The following is a 21,097-nucleotide window of genomic DNA, read 5'->3' on the forward strand; positions in this document are numbered from 1 at the left end:
GTTTCTTGAAAATTAAGGGCCATGACAACTAAAATTGCAATTAATAGTATGACATAAATTTTAGATTACAATCAAATAGATATTTTATTTACATTTGAGCAAGCATTATTAAATCAGGATATCATATTTTTCCTAAAGCTCATTTAAAAATTGAATTATGGAGAATATTACCTAATCAAATTTATAAAATATAAAATTAGATAATATATTAGATTAGCAAGGTGAATCTTTGTAGTAGTTAATATATGAAATTAAAATAAATACCACTATTCAAGAGAGCTTAATAAGATTTTGGAAGTTGTTTAAATAAAACTATAACGGCCAAATAGAAAGAGTAGAATTCAAAAAAGTAATTATTTGCAAATATTTTTAAAAAGTTTAATGATTTTAAAAAGTATGTAGAAAGAGTTCTCGCATTCTTGCTCAATATACCAGATAGATCAAGGATAGCCTCTTTAGCAGATGATGAAATCAGTAAATTTACAACTCAAAATCATAAATAGCATATATCTTATGATATTTTCTGCGAGTTCTTTGCCTTTTTTGCATTCAAATACATTGAAAATGTTGATATAAAGTCCTTTAGATCTTTCTTTGACATGATTTATGATAGAACTACTAAGTATGTGTTTAAAGATGTAAGAGGTAAGATTTTTAACAAACATTTATTTTAATTTAAAAGCTAAAAAGATTTATTGAAATACACAATATAAATAAATAAATTTTGCTAAATAAATAATTTGTTTGTTTATCAAAATAAATATTTTATTTTTTTGTTTATTAATTTGTAAAATAGAAAACAAAAAAGAGCAACTCGACTATGATATCAAAGTTTTTGTTTACAATAGAGAATAAATTGAAGGAACTTTTACAGAACATCAAAAAAACATATGCCCTTAAAATGTAGTCTATGTTGAGGAATATGTCGTTTTAGACAGCAAAAAGCTTGAGGAGAAATAAAAAGATGAATATACTATTATTGAAAGTTAAATTTTGACTCATGAAGAAATTATACCTTTAGGCTTTTCTGCTGAAAATGCAATAAATCTGATTGTCAACAATAAATTCGAGGTATAAACAAATAAATATATCATGAATTAAACAATAATCTATTATGAATTAAAAGGTTCCTTAGGGTAAGCATTAGCATCTTCCAAAGAAAGAAATTGTAAATCTCGAAAGGTATAAATAGTTTTTTAATTGAGTTTATTTTAAGAATGTCTTTACAAAATAAAAGGGTGAAGATAGTTATTGAATCTGGAAAGGATATCTTATAGAGTCTTTAAATAGCTTGTAAAGATAGTGAAGTTATATAAATGATTTCTTGTTTATGCAAGCACATAACAAAATACGTAGAAAGCCCACAAATATTTAACAGAATTAATGGATATATTTCTCATCCTTTAGCATATGAATCACTCAAAGGTAATTAAATTATATTAATATTTTAAAAATAACATCATAAATTACTAATAGATCAAGCAGGTGTTGAATAAAAGTTTAATGTTTTAAGTGATTTTTACACTGTAGATGATTTATAAATTGATTAAATACATAGAATTAATAAAAAGCATTAAGAAGCAAATGCTTAAAGAAGAAAACTTGTTGAGGGAGAAAACAAAAAAAGAAATAAAAAGCGTCCAGTTGATTGGGAAGATTATTGCCGTAACTTAGAATATAATATGGTTGAATACATTCAAAATTTCATTGATCAAAGCAAACTAAAAGTTTCTTTCCGTGAATTAAAGAGCTAAAATTAGGCTGACATTATTGGAGACACTAAGTTAAATTTAAAAGATTTTGTTTCTTAAAGTGGAGTTATCCCAGTTGACACTCTCAATGCATATTAAGATGATATTTTAGAATATGCAAATAAGCGTCCTTTGCAAATTTTTGTATTGGGTAAGCCAAAGAATGGAAAAACTAAATTTTGTCAAGCTCTAGCTAAAAAAATTGATATAGTCCATATAGAACTTGGTATTTTGATTTAGAATCTTTTTAAGCGTGTCTAAGATAATGAAGAAAATCCAGAAGAAGTAGATGGAGAAGTTGTTGATAAATTAAAACCTTGGGAAAGATAAATCCTTGCAGAGTTACAAGAAGGAAAATGCATTTCAAACTAAAATTTAATTAATTTAGTTAACTACGAGTTATCTTTTGAAGAACCCTCAAACAAAGGATATATCCTTGATCTTCCATTAACATTCGACTAAGATTAAGTTAACTGGGTAGATTGTATAATCAAGAATTAAGTTTAATTACCTCGTATAGGCTGTAGATATTTTTCTCATATCATTTAATTTGATACTTCTGATGATGATATTATTAAATTTGCATCTGGAATTATGGAAAAAGATGAAGAAGTGATTAAAGTTTTCTCCAACTAAGAGAGGGAGATATCGAGAAGACCAAAAAGAGTAATTATTTTGTTTATTTATTTTTTTTATTTTACAAACTTAAAATTATTGTATAAAAATAATTTTTAGGTTCCTGTAGAAGGAGAAGAGGAAGAAGAGCCTGTAGAAGAAGAAGATGAAGAAGGCAAGTAGCCTATTAATGATGACGATTTAGTTTATAGACCTAACGAAGATGTTGAAATCTTAAAAATACATTTAAATCAATATGAAAAGGTTACTCTTCCTAGAGTTAAAGAGTTTTTATAACACTTGACTAAAAATGAGCATTTATTCGTTAAGCATAATGGTTCAAATGAATTGGAAATTGTTGAATATATTTATGAGTCTTTAGGAAACGAAGTTAAACCACTCAGACCTCTTGGTGTTAAATTAGAAGGTGGTTCTAATAAAGATTTACTTACTCAGGGACTTGAAGAATAAAAATTATAGCGCTGCTGGTCACCATGGTAGCAAATTGATCCAGTTGAGCTATTCAAAGGCAGAGTTGTTGTAGGTAAATCTGACTATGCATGTGATTATGCAGGTCGTGTTTTTTTATTTGACAATGAATAGAATTAAGATGCTTTCAGCAAAAATGCCAGAAAGTATTTGAAGAAGCCACCATAACTACCTAAAACGTAGATATATTTTTTTAAATCAAACAGGTGAATTTATTAATATTTATTTAACAGATATAATGTAGCTATAATTGGACCAAGATTAAGTGGTAAAAAAACCTATGGTAAAAGACTAGCATAGGAATATGGCTGGAAGTTTGTAGATGTAGAAGGTATAATAGGCGAAGTGCTAAAATGGTAAAGGCAATAAGAAATAGAACAAGGTACTCACATTCCATCAAACTTCGAAGCAAGAGTTAAAGACATTCATCTTTCTTTAGAAGAATGGAAAGAGTTTTCAAAAGTAATTATTCATAACAAATAATTAAAAAATTTTTTATTAATTTAAATAAAATGAAATCAATATAAAGGGTAATCCACTTTCTGCAAAAGAAGTGTGGCCTATTATTTTACACAAATTGAATATTCCTTTGCAAAAAAAACCTGAAAATTGGGGAGTTGAAAAGAACGAAAATGAAGAAGAAGAAGACGAGGAAGCTAAGAGATTAGCTGAAGAAGCTGCTAAAAAAGGTAAGAAAGCACCTAAAAAGAAAGAAGTAAAAGAAAAGCCAAAGGAAGGCGAAGATGAAAGACCCAAGACTCCTCCACCTGAGGATATTCCTTTAAAAGAATTAATTTAAGTAGTATAAGCTGATAACAAGCTAAATCCTGTGCTAGGTATATGTATGATCGGCTAACCGACAAACGAAGAAGAAATAAATAAATTAAAATATCACAATATTCCTATCGATAAAGTCATTGTCCTTGTAGATAGAAATGAAGAAGAAGAGGGGAAAACTTTAAGGACAAGGCCTGGTATTGAATATGCATGCAATATAGAAAGTGAATTAAAATTTATTAATGATGCTGCAGCTGTTCTCAAAGAATAATTTGGTGAAGAAAATGTTAAAGAAATAAGTATCGAAGGTAGTGAGTTAGAAGTTTATAACAGAATTAAAGTATCACTTGATCCTTTCTTTTTGAAGTGCGATGAAGAAGAAAATATAGCTAGAACTTCTAATGATGTATAAGAAGGAGATGATCCTGTCCCATTAGGTGAATATGGTCCTTTTTGTCCTATTGCATTTAATGTATTAAAAATTAAAAAAGTAAAACTAATTTTTTATTCAATTTCAAATAATTTAGGAAGATAAATGGTTGCTTCCCGGTAAGAAAGATTTTGAAAGCTTTGTTAGAGGTAAGAGTCACATATTCTACAGTGAAGAAGATAAGAAAAAGTTTACTGACCATACATGGAAGTATGTTGATGGTAAAACTCACTTTGATGTCCCACCTCCAAGAATTATGATTATGGGTCCTAAAGGTTCTGGTGTTCACACATAACTTGAACTATTGCAATAAAAATACAAAATTCCCGTTTTTGATTTGAAAAAGAATCTCCTTGCACATATTTTAAATGAAAAAGAAAAGGTTTGATTTTTTTTTACTAATTAATCTTAAATTAAAATTTAAAATTAAATATTCATAGAGAAAATAAGACAGATTGTTTAATAGAGGATTCAAGCCTATTGAGTTAGATGAAGAAGGCAAACCGATTGAAGACTAAGAAATAAATGAAGAAGCATAGGATTTTGATAAGAAAGCTCATGAAATGACTGTTATCAAACATATTTTTAATGAAGTATAATAATGTTTTATCAATGGTAATTTTTCTGATGTCTAAGAAGAAGTTATTCAAACTCCACTGAATGAATTACTCATAGAATCTAAAAAACTTCCTGAATTTGTCATTCATCTTAAAGTTAATGAAAAAAGCGTTGTTGATAGAATATTTGTTGAAGACGATGTTAAAAAAGAGCATAGATTATAAAAAGAGAAAGAAGCCGAAGAAGTATTTTGATTTATTTGAAAAATTATATTTAAAATATTGATATTTAAATTTATTTTTTTTATCAATAGGCTAGACAATAAAAACTAGCTGAGCTTGCTGAGGCAGGAGAAGAAGGTGCTGCTGCTGCCGAATAACCTCCTTAGGAAGTAGATGAAGAAGAGGAGGAAGCTAAGAGACAAGCTGACGCTCAAGAGCTTTAAGAAAAAATAGAAAATAAAAAGAAAGAACTCCAAGACTATCGCGAAGCAGAAGCAAATAGAATCGAAGAATATTGCTAGAGTTTCATAGGCTTAGGTATCCCTGTAGTGGAAATAAACTGTGATGTTCCAATTCAATAAGTATTTAACCGTATTAATTATCAACTGAAAAAGTATATGGAGGAAAGATAGAATCTGCTTGAGAGACACTAATGTTTAATGTTAATGAGACCTAAAAAAACAGAAGAAGAAAATGATGAAGAAGTAAGCAGATTGATTTATAAAATTTTCAAACTAATTTTAATTTCTTTTATTTTGTTTTAGGAAAAACCTTTCAGACTTGACTTTTTCGAAAAAAGCTATACATTCAAAAAGAGTAGATATTAAGATAAAAATGCTTTGACATTAATAGATGTACCTAAGATAAGAGAATATCCTCTACTCTATAGAGATAGAATATATTATTTTAGTAGCGAAGAAGAATTGAGAATGGTTGCTCATGAACCTCTTAAATACTTAATTTAAAAGTGCTTCCCAAAAGATGTCGAAATAAGACCAGTAGTTTTTGTTATTGGTAAACCTAAAACTGGTAAATCTACTTTGTGTAAGCTTTTATAGGAAAAGCTTGGGCTAGTAAGAGTGAAATTTTCACAAATTTTAGAAGAATATATAAAAGATCATATGAATGTAAAGGCTGCTGAAGCTTTGTAGATTTTAGAAAACGGAAAAACTCTTTCTGACGAACAAATTGTTGAATTAGTTCTTCAAAGAATTCAATAAGCTGATTGTAAAGCAAATGGCTGGGCACTTGATGGCTTGCCTTAAAATAGGAACTAAGCAGTTCTATTCCATCAAAGAGGAGTAAATCAATTTGTAATAATATGATGTATTTATTTACCTTATTTTCAATATTAAAAAGATTATCCCTTCTTCAGTCTTTTCTATCTAATTAAGCTCAGTAGAGATACTTGAAAGGTTTAAAAGCAGAAGAGGACCTAAAAAGTTTGGTTATAATGACATTGTTTTGCATGATAAATTATAATAGAGTGAATGCGATGTATTAGAAAACTATTACTTAGACACATTTAATAATATTAGATTTATAGATGGAAATATTTCCAAATGGGGTATTTTCGATCAAGCCAAAAAGTTTATACATAGCTCCTTGTTATCTAAATATTAGTTTACTAGAGCTATTGTAACTTCATCCCCTGCTAATGTAAGTGAAATGAGTTTAACTCGTTCTGAAATTCTTGAAAACATAGGCAAATTTAAGAATTACTCCCCAGTTTCAATGAAAATATAAAAGAAGTTTGTATAAAATAATATTAGACATCCTTATTTGGCTTACTACGATGGATTTTTGTATATCCTTGATAATGAAAAAGAACTCAATGACTTCCTTAATAGACCAGATTTATATGTTTACCAATACTCTGAGAAGCTTAATCCCCCAATTAAGATATAAATAGATAATATAATAGCAAAATACAAAGGTAAACGATAAAATTCCCATCTTTTTAAATCAAATTTTTTGTTGAATAAATTTATTTTTATAAATAGATGTAAGCAATTAAGGACATTGTGTTGGTACTTTAAGAGCAAATGAACTCAAAAAGAGTTAACCAAGTTTATTAGTTTAATACTAAGATCAGATTCACTCTTTCTCAACTGCTGATTTAATGATCAAATTTATAACCAATCCTCATGATTATATAAACATTAAACTCCATGATAAATTGCCAGTTTAATTTGACCCTACTAACCTAGTAAAAAAAGTAGCTAAAAAGGGAGATTGTACTGCATTTTTAGAACACCACTTAGGAAATATAGTAATGAGAGTTTTGGCTTAGCTAGGTATAAGATTTATTTAATTTATGAAAAACCTAATTAGACTTAATTTATATTAAAAAGGCTATAAAAGAATCAAATATCCTACATTATCTTGCAAAGAGACAGCCCTTAAATTTATTGCAATTTAATTAAAAGCAAATAATCCAAATAAAGATGAAAGTTATAGATTAAAATATTAATAAAAGCTTTAACAATTCCTTAAACATTGTCAATTTTGTGAATAAATCAGGGATGAATTCAGAAGAAAAGGTAAAAAATAAAATAAAACTTAGCAAAAATAAATTTTTTTTTTCATTATTAAATTAGAAGAAGAATAATCTCATAATCTTTGGAATGAGTGGGATGAAGAAAATCTTTTAAAAATCACAAAGGAGTTTTCAGATTTTAAGAAAGTTTTAGATTAAGAAGAAAAGGAAGTTTATTTCTAAAAGTTTATTCATTGAAAAAATGTTGAAATTAATTATTTATGTTTCTATTTACTATCTTTATATTTCTATTCTTGATAATTTATTAAAAAAAAATAATATTTTTCACAAGCTATAAATTAAATTATTTTTTTATTTATTTTATAATTTTATTTTATTTTGGTTTTTATTTTTTTATTCAATTATTTCATAAATAATTTGAGTTTTTATTATTAATTTTTTAGAATACAGAAATTATTTTATTATTTAAGCTTCTAAGATAAATATACTCAAATAAAAATCTTAAATAACTAAATACTGAAGAATCTTAAATCACGATATTAATTGTCATATTTAAGTAATATTTTAATCTGTAAATTTAAAATTAAGAAAAGATAAAATATTCTAATTATCAGATATTATAATGAAATTTAATTTATCTGAATGAATAACTAAAATTTCGAACGAAACAGTATAAGAATGGATCCATCAAAAAGAGTTACAACAATTAAAAGAGAATGCTAGATTTTAAATAAAATTTCGCTTTTAGATAGTAATAAAAACCCCTAAATTATTAATAAATTGATAGATTTAGATACATTTTTTTTGAATTTTTTAGAGAACAAAAAAATATTTTGTAATTATTTTATTTGAATTTAGATAAAATTTAATTATATTTAAGAATTATTAATTGAAATAATTTACATAATATAAATATTTATTTATATATCTACAATATGTTATTTAGTATATATTTACCATTTTCACCTAAATATAAATTTATAAATTCTTTCTATTAAAATTCAATAAATTTATTTCATTAGAAATTTATGTCTAACATGTGAGTTTTATACTCGATTTCAGAAAGGATAGCTTCTGAGGCTGCTTTTCTTTTAACATTAAAAACATGCCAATCTGACTTGAAATGAGCTCTATATTCTTCGTTTGTTTCAAAGTAGGCTTCCTTACACGAAGTACATTTTTTACTTCCCTTATTTATAATCTCTTCTGTTTTAGAATTTGTATTAGTTTTTTCAGCAGTTTGTGGCTTTTTTTATTTTTCTTCTTATTCTAATAACTGTTGCTTGACTCTGTTCAATTCTTCTAATTTTTATTACTGAGCTGCAAATTCCCTTTCTTTTTCCAACTGCATTCTCATATCAAGTTAAGGATTTTTTTTCTTCTTCTTTTTCTTTTTTCCTTTATCGTCATCATCGAAATCATCAAATTTTTATTCTTCTTCATCATCATCACTTTCTTTCTTTTATTCTTTGTCTTCATTTTTACTCTCTTTCTTTTTATCCTTTTTATCTTTTTTCTTATCTTGATCGGCTTCATCATCTTTCCAATCTTCTCTTATAACGAGATTAACACTTCCTGCTTGTTCAATTTCCTAAGTTTAATCATTAGTAATTACATTGCTAATGACTTCAATAATACAGTCCTTAAGCTCTTCTTTTGCAATAGTACTTATGGAACGGAACTTAGAGGGCTCGATGCTGACAACTAATTCAACTCTATTTTTATCTTTATTTACTGTTTTTTTAATGCTTGACTCTTCTATTTCAAGTTCTTTGAAATATGATAATAAATTATTTTTATCTATACTAGGTAAATTGATACTAATTAACATTTCTGCTCTCTACATATAGAACTTTTTGCATAATAAACGAATACACTCAAGAGCTTGTTTTTTTGCAGGCTAATCTGGTTTAATTTTAAAGTTAATACTTTTGATAGCCTTTTACATTTGATCAATTGAGAACTTTCTTTAACTATCAGGATGAACACATTTTTCACAGACTATGTTAATTATATCATTTTGCAGAGAACTTAATTGAACTTCTCTTTCTTTCTCTCCTACCTATAATTCACCTTTTTCGAGGATTAACTTAATAATATCTAACTTTTTCATATCTCCAAAGTATGTTTAGAGATCTTGCTTTTTAGCAATAGTTCCATGACTTGCATTAGTGTAGACTTCTTCGAATTAAAGAACTTCTCCTATGTCTTTTTCTACTCCGTTTCTCCAATTAATAGCTTTGTTTTTGTAACAAGCAATCTCAAACTTTTTGTTATTGATTTTATACTTGATGAAAGCGACGTTAGTCATCTTAATAATACCAGTAGGCTAAAACATTTTTATAATATATTTTATCTATTATTTTTGCTAGTATAGAATATGTATATATTAATTTTTTAACTTGTTTAAATATAAATTTGCTTTATTTCTTTCAAAATAAGTAGAAACACAAATTTGATAATTTATTTTCTTACTAATAATTTTTATACAAATAAATGTATATCACTCTTCTTTTTTAACCTTTCTTTTTACCATTAATAATTATTCTTTCTTGCTCTTTTAGATACTAATATATCAGATTTGTTTCTATTTTAATTAATTAATCTGTCTATTTATTTATATATAGATCTCAATAGAAAAAGGAATGCCAACATTATTATAAATTCTTTTCTTTGGTGAAAAGAAATGTAATCATCGTTTTTATTCTATTATTATACGACATTAATTTTTTTTTTAAGCTTTCAAAAACTAAAAATTAATATCTGAGCAGATAAACTTAAAACGATTAATTAATCAATTAATTCTTAGAAAAACTATTTTTTAGAATAAAATGAATAAGTTTTATTGTTTTTTTAAGAAAAAAATTAATTCTATTTAATATAAAAATAAATAAAAATTTCTATTAGCGTTTTGTCAAATTGCTAAATCAAATATTTTATTTTTTAAATTTATCAAAAAAATACCAAATAAACTTTAAAATAATTTAAAGTATATAATGAATACAATTAAGCATCTATATATTATAAAGATTACTAAAGAAATAAAGAATAGTAAGCAAAATTATGCAGTAATGATATATTATATTCAAATAATGAACATATTTTCAAAAATTATGAATTCCTTAATTTTTCAACTGAATTATAGTTTTAAAAATTGTGAATTTTTTGTATTAATTATTTATTTATTATGATATGGTAAATATAAAAGAAAATATATTTGTCTATTAGCAAGCAATGAAGGAATAATTTACCTAATTTTTTTAAATGATACGTTTAAATTTCTGATTATTAGTGTATTTTTTTTTTTTGTTAATTAATTAGTTTGTTTGTTAATTCATTCAAATTTAAAATAAAAGGGTTTGGTTAATAATTTGAATTTGATTAATTTCAAATGAATTAAATTCTAATGTGTGAGATAAGATTATTATTATAATTAATCTTAGCACTTGCAAGAAGATTAAAGCAATTATTCGAATATCCAAAACCAGTACCTCTTAGATTAATAATAATATCATCTTATTGCTATTCAAATTCAATACTATTTGAATCTATTTGAAACCTGCTAAAGTTTTAGTTTAGCTAGATTATATTTTCGGCTACGCTTGTATTGAATCCTGAATTAATTATTTCAAATTGAGCTGAAGTATCGAAAAGACTTTATATCCTCTCATTTTTCTCATTAAACATGTAAAAGAAGTCAACGAGTTTATTTTATTAGCACATGTTTTACATTAAATTTGAATGGTTATTTATGTTATGAATACCAAGATCACTCGTATTCAAAGATGAAAAAACGTTGTTCATTTAAACTTTGAATTAGTCTTCAAGTTAGTTTACAAATTCGCTCTAAAAAATTTATTTCTTTATGTTTTTCTCTGGAGCTCTGAAATGATAGTTATATTAATTATAGAAGTTCTAGTTGTTCTCTTTGTCATCTTCGAAATTTTCTTATATAGTTGATAATTATTTGTGAAGATTGATAGATAAATGATTATGAGGAATATCGTCATCAAAACTAGGTAACTCTAAAGTATTTTCCAAGTGTGATAAAATACTTTTCTTCTTAGAAGAAGGTTTAGGTGTGTTAATCAACTCGTGGGCATGTTTTTCAACACTTTTGTACTTGCTCTTTGGAGTTGAGTAAGAATCTTAATTCAAAGCTGAAGTTGCTTTTCTTCCTAAAGGAGATGAAGGGCAATCTTCAAAAACTACTTGGTTGCTTTCAGTTTGAGAGATGTACATTGAGCTTCACGTTTAGTTTTAGTATTTTTTTATGCGTTTTAGATCTTAAGATCAGTATGTCGAATTGATAAATAAATAGTAGAGAGACTGAAATAATATTTAGATTTATTTGATATCTTTGTTGGAATTTTTTTTGTTTTTTGTTATGTTTATTTTAAATTTATAATTTCTGATAAATAGGCTAGTTAGCATTTAAATTAAGTGTTTTTTCAATTAAAAAATAGTTCTATTTTATTTAAAAAAATAGCAAGCAATTAATATCTTATGACGCTCATTAAGTATTGATATATGATAATATTATTTTTCTACATGATTAAAACTAATTAATATTCTATAATAAAAATATTTTTGATTGTGTAAATATTGTTTTATAATAAAATTGATAGTCTCTTTATGAATAATTCTTAAATAATGATTCCATTTATCAAGATTTTTAAAAACTCACTCAAATTACATTTTAACTTAGAAATTATTTTTTTTAGATATTCAATTAAAAATTTTACAAAATTATTGTTAATTTTTAACTTTTATTAATTTTTTTGAGTTAAAATACTTTAAAAAGCTTGTAAATATTAACAAATGAGTTATGAGGATAGAATTTTACTACTATTTAAAAAAGTTAGGATACATTTGAATATTCAAATTTGATTTAATTGCTTATTCATTTTTTAAGAGCTGATTTCATTTAAATTTTAAAATCTTTAAAAAGATTTAATCTACTATCTACTAAATGCTTTCTAAAATAATTTCATAAATAGAATTTTAATTTTATTTTTGAGCACATTTGCTCCTACTTTGGCTAAAAATTTTCAAAAATTGTTTAATGTAAATTTACTATCATCAAGCTGAGAACATTATTCACTATAAAATTTATATTGATGATGATTTTTATAGATAGTTTTTTTTTGTATTCTGTTATATTAGTCATTTATATAAAATAGTTTTTACTCTTTTATAAATATTTTTTATTGTAGATTTTAAAATTATTGCTCTATGAGTTCCGCAATTTTTAAAAACTATAAATTATTTCCAATAAGGGAACTTTCTCAAGAAATTTATTGGTTGGCATAACATTCTAAAACATACATTATAAATAATAAAAAAATTAATTATATAGAAAAAAATTATATTTTTGAACGGATCTTTGAATTCAAATAATTTTTTATTTTAAAAATCAAAATTTTTACAAAATATTACAATTTTTTTGCGATTTAATTGAAAATATTCAATAAAAAATAATGGTTAAATTATGATTGCAATTTATTTAATCAAAAGTCTCTAAAAATTAATATTTAATTAAAAGTTAAAATAATATCAAATTAAATATTTCACATCTAAAATAACCATTAATTTTTGTGCTTTACTTAAAGATTGATGGTTAAAGAATTCAATTTTATTTTGCGTTTGTGTTTATGATGAAATCTATAAATTTAACAAAATCATATTTATACTTTGGTTGGATATTATGTACAATTTATTATGTATGTATTATTAATAATTTGCTTATTATTTCTCACAAATTTTTTTTAATTTACTCATAAAAAAGACTTTACAACAAAAATAATTAAGTATTTAGATTTAATTTTTATCATTGTTTGCTTCTTATCAATTGCAAACAATATTATCATATTACTTCTATAATATACTGCAAACAATATTTATAAATTTAATTAACTAAAATCAGCTAAAAAGATCTATTAAATTACTAAAAAAAATGACAGAAACTGCTACATTTACTTCTTTTTTAAAAAACTATAATGAAGTCAATCAGGGAATTAGGCTTTAAAATGGAAGAGCGAAAATTTAAAAATCTTCTTCTTAGCCATAAATTAGTGAAGTTAGATACAGTACTCCAATTATGAAAGTTTTTAAAATTAAATAAGTTAATTATGAATAGTCTAACCAATATTACTCAGATTCTTACTAAGCAGGATCTCCTTTACAGAAATAGGTTTCCTAATTTAAAGGTTCACCATAATTATATAAGAAAACTCTGATTCGTAAAAGTAGCTAAGATTAATCTCCTATTAGTTCTACTGAAAAGCAATCTACTCCTGTTCATAAAAAATATTTAATTATTTAAAACAACTAAAGCACCTCTAAGTTAATTAATAATTAATCCCCTTACTAATAAACATATTGCAAAGATAACAGCCCTATAAATGCTTACTACGTAAATCCGGTACCAATAAATAACCGAGCCCCATTTACTAGATCGATAAATGCTAAAAGTTAAACTTAAATAGTAGGAGAAACTTAAAAATCACTTTACTTTAATACTCCTAAATCTAATAGGTAGAATGACTCGCTTTAAAGAGTTTAGTTCAATTGTATTTCTTAGCATATAAATAAATTAAATGAAAGCACTCCTATGTAGCATAAAAGCAAATTTAATAGCTAATAAAATTTAGAAATCATTAATAATTAATAATAAAAATAAAGACATTTTAGAATTCACTAAACTAATACACCCATAAAAGTTTAATACAAAATCAAAAGAAATGTTTCTACAGATAATAGATTGGATAGCTCTAAAAGAGGTGAAAGCTACTGTTTGCATTAGTCATAATTCTCAACAATAAGCTAAGAAAATATTGAAAAGATATAGAGTAACAACTAAGCTATTTCAGAATTAATAAAAGGAAACAAGTAAATTTTGAAAGACTTAAACTTCGACTGAATATTAAATTGGTGAGAAGTGATTTAAAATTTGTTATCATCAAAAATGAAATTAATCATTTTTTGATGATTTTTATTACCTAATTCAAATAACTATTTTAAAAGAGGAATTAATTATATTATTTCCTGATAAAATGTTTAAACAATTTACTTAATTATTTGAACCAGTAAAATCCTTAGTAATTGTAATCAATCGAATTCAAACATACTTTTGAATATATAAATTTAAATAAATATAAAAATGGATATAAGCTATATAGAAATAACTGTAAATAAATTCATATTTATCTCAAAATATTTAATTGTATATTTTATCAATGAAAGTTTTTTAAATTAAATTTCAGTTTTAAATTTTTGGATTACTAATAGTTTTAACAATTAGTTAATGTATATTATGAAATCAAATAAAAAATTACTAAATGTTTTCATACCAAAAATATTATTTTTTTAATAACATTTAAATATAATTTATTGTAGGTTATCACCAACAAACTCCCTCTTCATCAAAAAATTTTTCAAAAATTTTTGGTGTAAAATCTTAAAATAGAGATATAAATAGATACTTAATCTAATTAATTAATAAAGAATGTTTACAATATATAGAATAAAAGGCAGTAGCTAGCTAATGATATATTAATATTTATATCTTAATAAATTGTTTTAGTTTTTATTTATGATTTTAATATTTTATTAACATTATAAATATGCTATCTCATTTATTGACTGTAAAATGCAATTTAAATAGAATGCACTCCATTTTTTCATCTATATTTGTGATGAAAACAAATACTTCTGCAATACCGGGTTGTTCTTATCTTGCTATTCTTATCTTTATTTAGGTTTTTTCACCTACACCTAGGAAAATTTTTGGTTCGACAATCTAATTTATTAATTGAATATTATTTTAATTTTTGGTTGAAAATTTTTTAATTAGTTACTTAAAGAACATCTATTTGAGAAGATTCAATAAAGAATGTGCTTTCAGTTCCTGATCTATTTTAAAAGCTAAATTTCTGGATATGTGATTCTTTATTGACTGGTATTTTGAGATCATACATTTTGGATACAACGGGTTTATCTGTTTCAATTCTTACCAACCAGGAATATAGTAATTCCCGAGTGCTTTAATCAACACAATTAACTTATACTTTTTATCTCATAAGCGAGAAGCTTCTCATTGTTAAACCAACTAAATTAACTTTTCCTTTGGAGACTGTGCATGGTTAATCGAAAGGCTTATCAAACCAAGCACATAGAGGATGAGAAGAATAAAATCTAACTAATCTAGTTCCATCTGAATCTAAAGTTAAATTAGTCTTTTTTGACAATCCCATATCTATCTTAATATCAACTCTTTTTTTATAAAATGAAAGTTATTGTTTAATAAATTCTTAGAATAAAATAAATACCCTTCTAATGAATGAACTTCTATTTGCCAATTTGCTAAAAGATCTTTGAAGAAAGTGTCTCTATATGCTAGTAAGTTAAATCTAGTTATTTTTTAAACAGAAGGAACTCTCATTTGGAGACTAATCTCATTATCACCTAGCCATTCAAATAGAACATTTTCATTAGTGCATTATAATGAGGGCTTCTATTAAATACTTGCCTCAGAGTAATAACCTTATGAATATAAAGCTGGTAATATAAGCTAAACTTATTTATTTCCTCTTTCATAATATCTAAAAACGTGATCAACAACCTATCTATGAGGTCTAACTCTTAGCTTAAAACCTTGATTTTCGCTAACTGATCCAGAACTGCTTATGCTTACATTAATTACTCTTTCATTAATAAATTTCTTATGGTATTCAACATGTTAAGATCTTAAATATTCTTCTAAATTAACAACTTGTTGAATTTATGGATCTATTTCTCTGTAAGATAAAAATCTAAAAATTAAAGTGATGCTCTGGCCTTTTTACAATAAAAAGCTCATTCTTTCCTTTTCTATTATATTTGTATCTTTTGGTCCCTATATATTTTCAGCTTCTAATATCATTTTCCATTCTTCAGGTTAAACTACAGGATTTAATTCGTTTATGCCTAACCAACCTAAATCAGGATCATCAATTCTTATTTAGAAATTTTCTGTTTCATACCCTGTGTTAACAACAGTATGTTATATATATTCAGTTGTTCCAAACTGCACATCTGATACATATTCTTATGATAACAGTTAAGATAAAACATTTTTTATATAATTTCCTTTTTTACTATAAAAAAAGAAGCTTGTAATATCAATAATTAATTGGATGAATATAAATTTGATTACACTTCTTTGAGAACTTAAACATCATGAATTTTTTTTAATTATTCCTCTTGCTTTGATATGTATCTAGCTATGTCTGCATCTTCTCCTTTTTCAGTTTGTAAATTTTTTATTTTGAACCTTCTAATTCTTTCTCTTTGTCTTGACTCAGGATCGTTAGCAAATTCAAAGTTGCTCTTTAAAGTAGTCTGTAACTAACTTTCTTTAGCAGCCATTTCAAAGCTTATTGGATCATAAGATTTTACTTTCTTTTTGTGCCCAACTGTACTATTTAAATTACTGATATTTGACATGCCTGTCTGATTAAAGTTGTTTTGAGATTTGTAGAATCCTCCTGCTCCTTATGTACTTTAGAGCGTTTTATTTAAAGGGATAGTTTGGTTAATTTCTTATAATGATGGTTCGAAGCCTTTGTTTGTTAAGAAAACAATCAATTTACCCCTTTCTCTAGTAAAATCACTATCTATGATAGGTACAGTTAATTGCTTTTCTACAGATTGTCTTTATCTCCTAAATATTAGTAAAAATTAAAATTTATCAATTCTATTTGAATGCATGTTATTGTTTTTACCTTAGCAAAGATCTTAATGGTATTTTTACTGACCCATACAAGAAAAGATTGTCTGCATCCCAAATATCAACATGAATAGATTTTCTGAAAAGGTAATCAACAAAATTTTTATGGACATTTGGATAAAAGCGAGAGGGATCTATGCTAAAATTATAACTCTTTTATTGAGGCCCGATTTTATTGAATAAGTATGATGTTGTTTCTAACACTATTGGTTTATTATCAGTCAATATTTTCTTCATAGCTGTAATTTAGCCAGCATCTTAATAGGAATAAGGCTCTGTTTAAACTTCATCAAATTCAAAGAAATTAAAAGTAAAATACATTTTTTCAGGAACATAATAATTTTCACTGAATATTGAGTCTCTTTTAACTTAATCACGATCTTCAAAATTACTTATTTGTGCTTTAAACGCAACTAATTTGATAGAGAACAAAGAAGCTTATAACTAATCTCTATACCTATTGGATATAATTTTTAATTTTTTTAAATATAAAATAATTTATTAAGAATTTTAATTTTACTCATTGACTAAATCAACATCATCTATAAAATCATCTTCTCCACCGACTTATACTGTATCGTCTAGTAGACCTCTAACACCCTTATTTACCAAGTAAACTTTGTCTACATTTGAGATCTCTTCAGCACCAGATTAAGGTTTTAAAGTAAAAGCCTATTAATTCTTATAGTTACTTTTCATTTTAGGTACAGTTACTAGAGTTTCTAATATTTCCCATCTATATTTAAAAAAAGGTTAAAAAATGACAATCAAAACATACTTTAAATAATTAAAAACCTTCTTTTATCATCTTCATTTGTGATAACAACTTCATTTTGAGCTCTCTCTTATGCAAAAGGATCTTAAAATGTGTTATAACCAGTTCTAGGACGTTTTATTTCTCCAATCAAATTTTTAATTTCCTAAAATTCTTTAAGTGCTTCTTATTTAGATTATTCATTATCTTATCTTAATTATGCAATTGTTTTTTATAAATCTGATATTTTAGTTTCATATTATTAAACTATATCTTAAAACTCTTTAGTATTTGCTTTAAATAAAAAAAATAAAATTAAGTTAACAAATGATATCTAAAGATTTATTTATATTTACCCAAAGGAGCTCTATTTTAGCTATAATCAACTCTAGGGCCAGCTTATGCTACTACACCTGGATTTCCAGGACCTTTTTGTTAAATTTAATTGAGTTGATTTTAAAAATCTTCTAATTCTTTTTCTTTTTCTTAATTTTCTCTCATGATTTCCTATAGTTTAGAAGTTCTCTTTAAAATTTCATTATTTTTATCTTCCTAAACAACTGCTGTTTCATGGCCTGCTTCTTACTATGGAATTCCAGCTAATGATGCTTATGACTAATTCTTTCCCATTTTTCTCTAACTAGGTTTGTCAGAAACCATAGATTCTCTAGGCGAGAATCCACCTACAGCTTGAGACAAATCAATACGAGTTAACAAGTAAATAGGATATTTGATCTAATATTTTATCATACTTTTTAAATCTATACTTTTGCTTCCTTGCGTCATTAAAGGTTCAGATAGCTTTCATATGTTTTTTATTGATATAATTTTTTAAAAGTTTAATATTGACAATTAATTAATTACTTTAAAATCTGATAGACCAAATTTGTCACTAACGTAAATAGGTATAAATCCTATAATAAAATCTTTGTCTACTCTACTCTAACTAGTATTTAAAATAACCTTAAACTCTAGTTAAAGAACAATCATGGAATTTTTTGAAGCAAATACATTATCTACCTCCATCGCTCCATCATATTTAAGGATTTTGTAAGGAACTTTTTTATTATCTTCCTCTCTTTCAACACGGCCTGAATCTAAAAGTATTAATTTATTGTTAATACCACCTCTGTTAACACAAGTTCTGTTATTATGATAGCAGCAAGAAAGTTTGTATCCTCTTAATTATTAAAATATATGTTGAATATTCTTAAATTAGTTAAATTTTTAAAGTAAAACTAAAATTTTTTTTAATTAAAGATTTTAAAATAAAAATATAGATTAATAATTTTTTAATTAAATTTACTGTTTATCAATATTTTTCATTTAGTTCACAGGATCTGCTATCTATCCAGATGAATTAGTGATCATCAAATTTTATTAAGCATTCTTTAGGATTTCAGTTTCAATAGCTTCAGGTAAATGAATTTCAATTTATTTTAAAAATATAGTAAATGACTATTTCAATTAGACTGGTTAATCAAAAGGGGGTAAATGTGGTTTGTTTGTTTCTTAGTCTAATTCTAAACCTTCAATTTCGTGTTGCATGTTGTCTACTAAAAACATTTAGGGAATTAAGTGCTTAGCTTTTTCAAACTACTAAGATGGGTTTAATGAAATTATAAATTTTATTCCTAAATCTTAAGCTTAGCTCATATCTGGCTCATTGAAATACTATGCAAATGCCATTCTCCTTACTTATAACTAGGTTTAACCTTCCTTAGCTAAATCTAACTCAGCAATTCCAACTTATTTTTAGTTTAACGATATTTCTTTAGCTCCCATCTCTATTTTGTAAAAATAAAAGCAATTATTTAGTAAATAAATAAAACATTCAAATTGATTTGTTAAATTAAATTAAGAAATACTTTATAAATAAAATACAAAGCTATCAATTACCATGTATTTAGAAGTCAAAAATTGCATATACTTAATCATTAGGCTAAATGCTTGTGTGGAAGTAAATTGATGGACGATTTTTTTCAGACAATTTATAAGATTACTTTTATGTTTCTATTAATTCTAGTCCTACTGTATTATATGTATTTCCAAATACTTTTTTTTCTTTCTTGTAGCAAAGATGAATGAAAATTTTAACCAATAACCTTTCTACTGGTTATGACTAACTCTAAATTAATAATTTAATAATTTATGATTACAAATATCATTTTAAAATATACTCATTTAAATGATTTTATTTATAAAAATTGTTATTTACTTAAGTGATTTAATGCTAAATTTTATCTAATTCATCTATTTGTAAGCAATACGATCTTGTGTTATTACTATCTCCTATATTTAATGATTCAATAGGAACATATTTAGAGTTCTCTTTTCTTTTATTCCAAAACTGTTCTACTCTTCTTCTTTCTTACGTTATATCCACCTAATTAAACAATAATTTTCTTTATTTAGTTAAATGCTAAATGAAGAGCAGCAATAATAAATATTAATTATTATAATTCAAAATAACTAAGGCTAACAAATTTTATAATAATAATATAAATATTATTGCTATTCTAAATTGATTAATAATGAGCCATGAGCCTAATAATTACTTGATCATCAAATTCTCTTTATGAGAAAGCTTAACTTGTCATTTTATCTAATTTAAAATTAACTGTATTTTTGTTATTTGCTTTCAAACAAATTAATAAAAAATAAAAATCTTATTTTAAAAATAAATTTTTTGATTTTACTGATATTTTATGTATCAATGAATGATTGATTAATTTATTGATAAATATAATAAATAGGCAGGTATGTGTTTAGGCGTTGTTTTTTTTAAATTCATAAATTTTGTATCATGATAAATCAAAAAAAAGTAAGATTCTACATAAAATTTATAAAATGAATATATAGATTTGTTAAAACAATAATCCAAATTCAAAATATCCATCAGTACATATTCATCTAACTATCAAAAGCTTAGTTTCTAAAATATAAATACTCAATCAAAAATGATAAATAATTAGAAATGAAAAAAATTATATTTATTTTAATAAATTTCTAGAATAATTTAAAAACTTATTAATATTATTTTAAAAATATAACAAATAAACATAAATCTTAATTTCTGTATTTAATTTTTTTTTTAATTACTACAAAGAATGTCAATTAGTTATTTTGTTATTAAAATTAAATATGCTTTAGCACTTCAGTATAAAAAAATAAGCAATATTTCAAAATTATTTCCTTTTTAAAAAATAATAATAAATGTAATAAAGCAGTATGATTTTAATCAAAGAAACATTTTAATTTGAAATTTTTATAAATTTTATTTTTAGATAAATCAAGTAATAAGTTTAATAATAAATGATGATTTACTAAAAAAAACTTCTCATTTTATTTTTAAAAATCTATGAATATAATAATTTTACTAATTTTAAAAAAATCAAACATGACTTCTGATTAAATTTTATTATTATTTGAGAGATATAGAAAATAATAAT

General features: G+C 24.4%; 5 protein-coding genes across 5 annotated transcripts; 2 read left to right on the forward strand and 3 right to left on the reverse strand. All coding sequences in view use genetic code 6, as the record gives it.

The window, feature by feature from the left end:
- Positions 1-21: 21 nt before the first annotated feature.
- Positions 22-7,359, forward strand: TTHERM_00148750 (adenylate kinase domain protein; the record flags this gene model as incomplete). Its single annotated transcript, XM_001021510.2, has 18 exons — positions 22-46; positions 201-349; positions 396-645; positions 797-1,071; positions 1,127-1,182; positions 1,238-1,425; positions 1,477-2,417; positions 2,487-3,034; positions 3,089-3,317; positions 3,385-4,104; positions 4,160-4,444; positions 4,503-4,865; positions 4,934-5,326; positions 5,387-5,923; positions 5,982-6,558; positions 6,626-6,919; positions 6,977-7,165; positions 7,223-7,359. 18 exons carry the CDS (start codon positions 22-24, stop codon positions 7,357-7,359), a joined length of 6,156 nt encoding a protein of 2,051 aa, XP_001021510.2.
- Positions 7,360-8,137: 778 nt separating this feature from the next.
- On the reverse strand, positions 8,138-9,460 carry TTHERM_00148760 (ribosome maturation protein SBDS protein; the record flags this gene model as incomplete). Its single annotated transcript, XM_001021511.3, has 1 exon — positions 8,138-9,460. One exon carries the CDS (start codon positions 9,458-9,460, stop codon positions 8,138-8,140), a length of 1,323 nt encoding a protein of 440 aa, XP_001021511.1.
- A 1,049-nt stretch (positions 9,461-10,509) lies between these two features.
- TTHERM_00148770 (hypothetical protein) lies at positions 10,510-11,364 on the reverse strand (the record flags this gene model as incomplete). Its single annotated transcript, XM_001021512.3, has 1 exon — positions 10,510-11,364. One exon carries the CDS (start codon positions 11,362-11,364, stop codon positions 10,510-10,512), a length of 855 nt encoding a protein of 284 aa, XP_001021512.1.
- A 1,666-nt stretch (positions 11,365-13,030) lies between these two features.
- On the forward strand, positions 13,031-14,044 carry TTHERM_00148780 (hypothetical protein; the record flags this gene model as incomplete). Its single annotated transcript, XM_001021513.2, has 1 exon — positions 13,031-14,044. The coding sequence occupies exon 1, from the start codon at positions 13,079-13,081 to the stop codon at positions 14,042-14,044; it is 966 nt and encodes a 321-aa protein (XP_001021513.1). The 5' UTR covers positions 13,031-13,078.
- Positions 14,045-14,755: 711 nt separating this feature from the next.
- On the reverse strand, positions 14,756-20,245 carry TTHERM_00148790 (nephronophthisis protein, putative; the record flags this gene model as incomplete). The annotated part of the gene is made up of 13 exons (XM_001021514.2): positions 14,756-14,923; positions 14,982-15,396; positions 15,453-16,259; positions 16,319-16,825; positions 16,887-17,348; positions 17,412-17,627; positions 17,687-17,939; positions 18,002-18,446; positions 18,510-18,825; positions 18,952-19,432; positions 19,545-19,773; positions 19,864-20,031; positions 20,204-20,245. 13 exons carry the CDS (start codon positions 20,243-20,245, stop codon positions 14,756-14,758), a joined length of 4,509 nt encoding a protein of 1,502 aa, XP_001021514.2.
- Between the last annotated feature and the right edge of the window lie 852 nt (positions 20,246-21,097).

Source organism: Tetrahymena thermophila (genome assembly GCF_000189635.1).
Source record: "Tetrahymena thermophila SB210 genomic scaffold scf_8254545, whole genome shotgun sequence".
NCBI lineage: Eukaryota > Ciliophora > Oligohymenophorea > Hymenostomatida > Tetrahymenidae > Tetrahymena > Tetrahymena thermophila.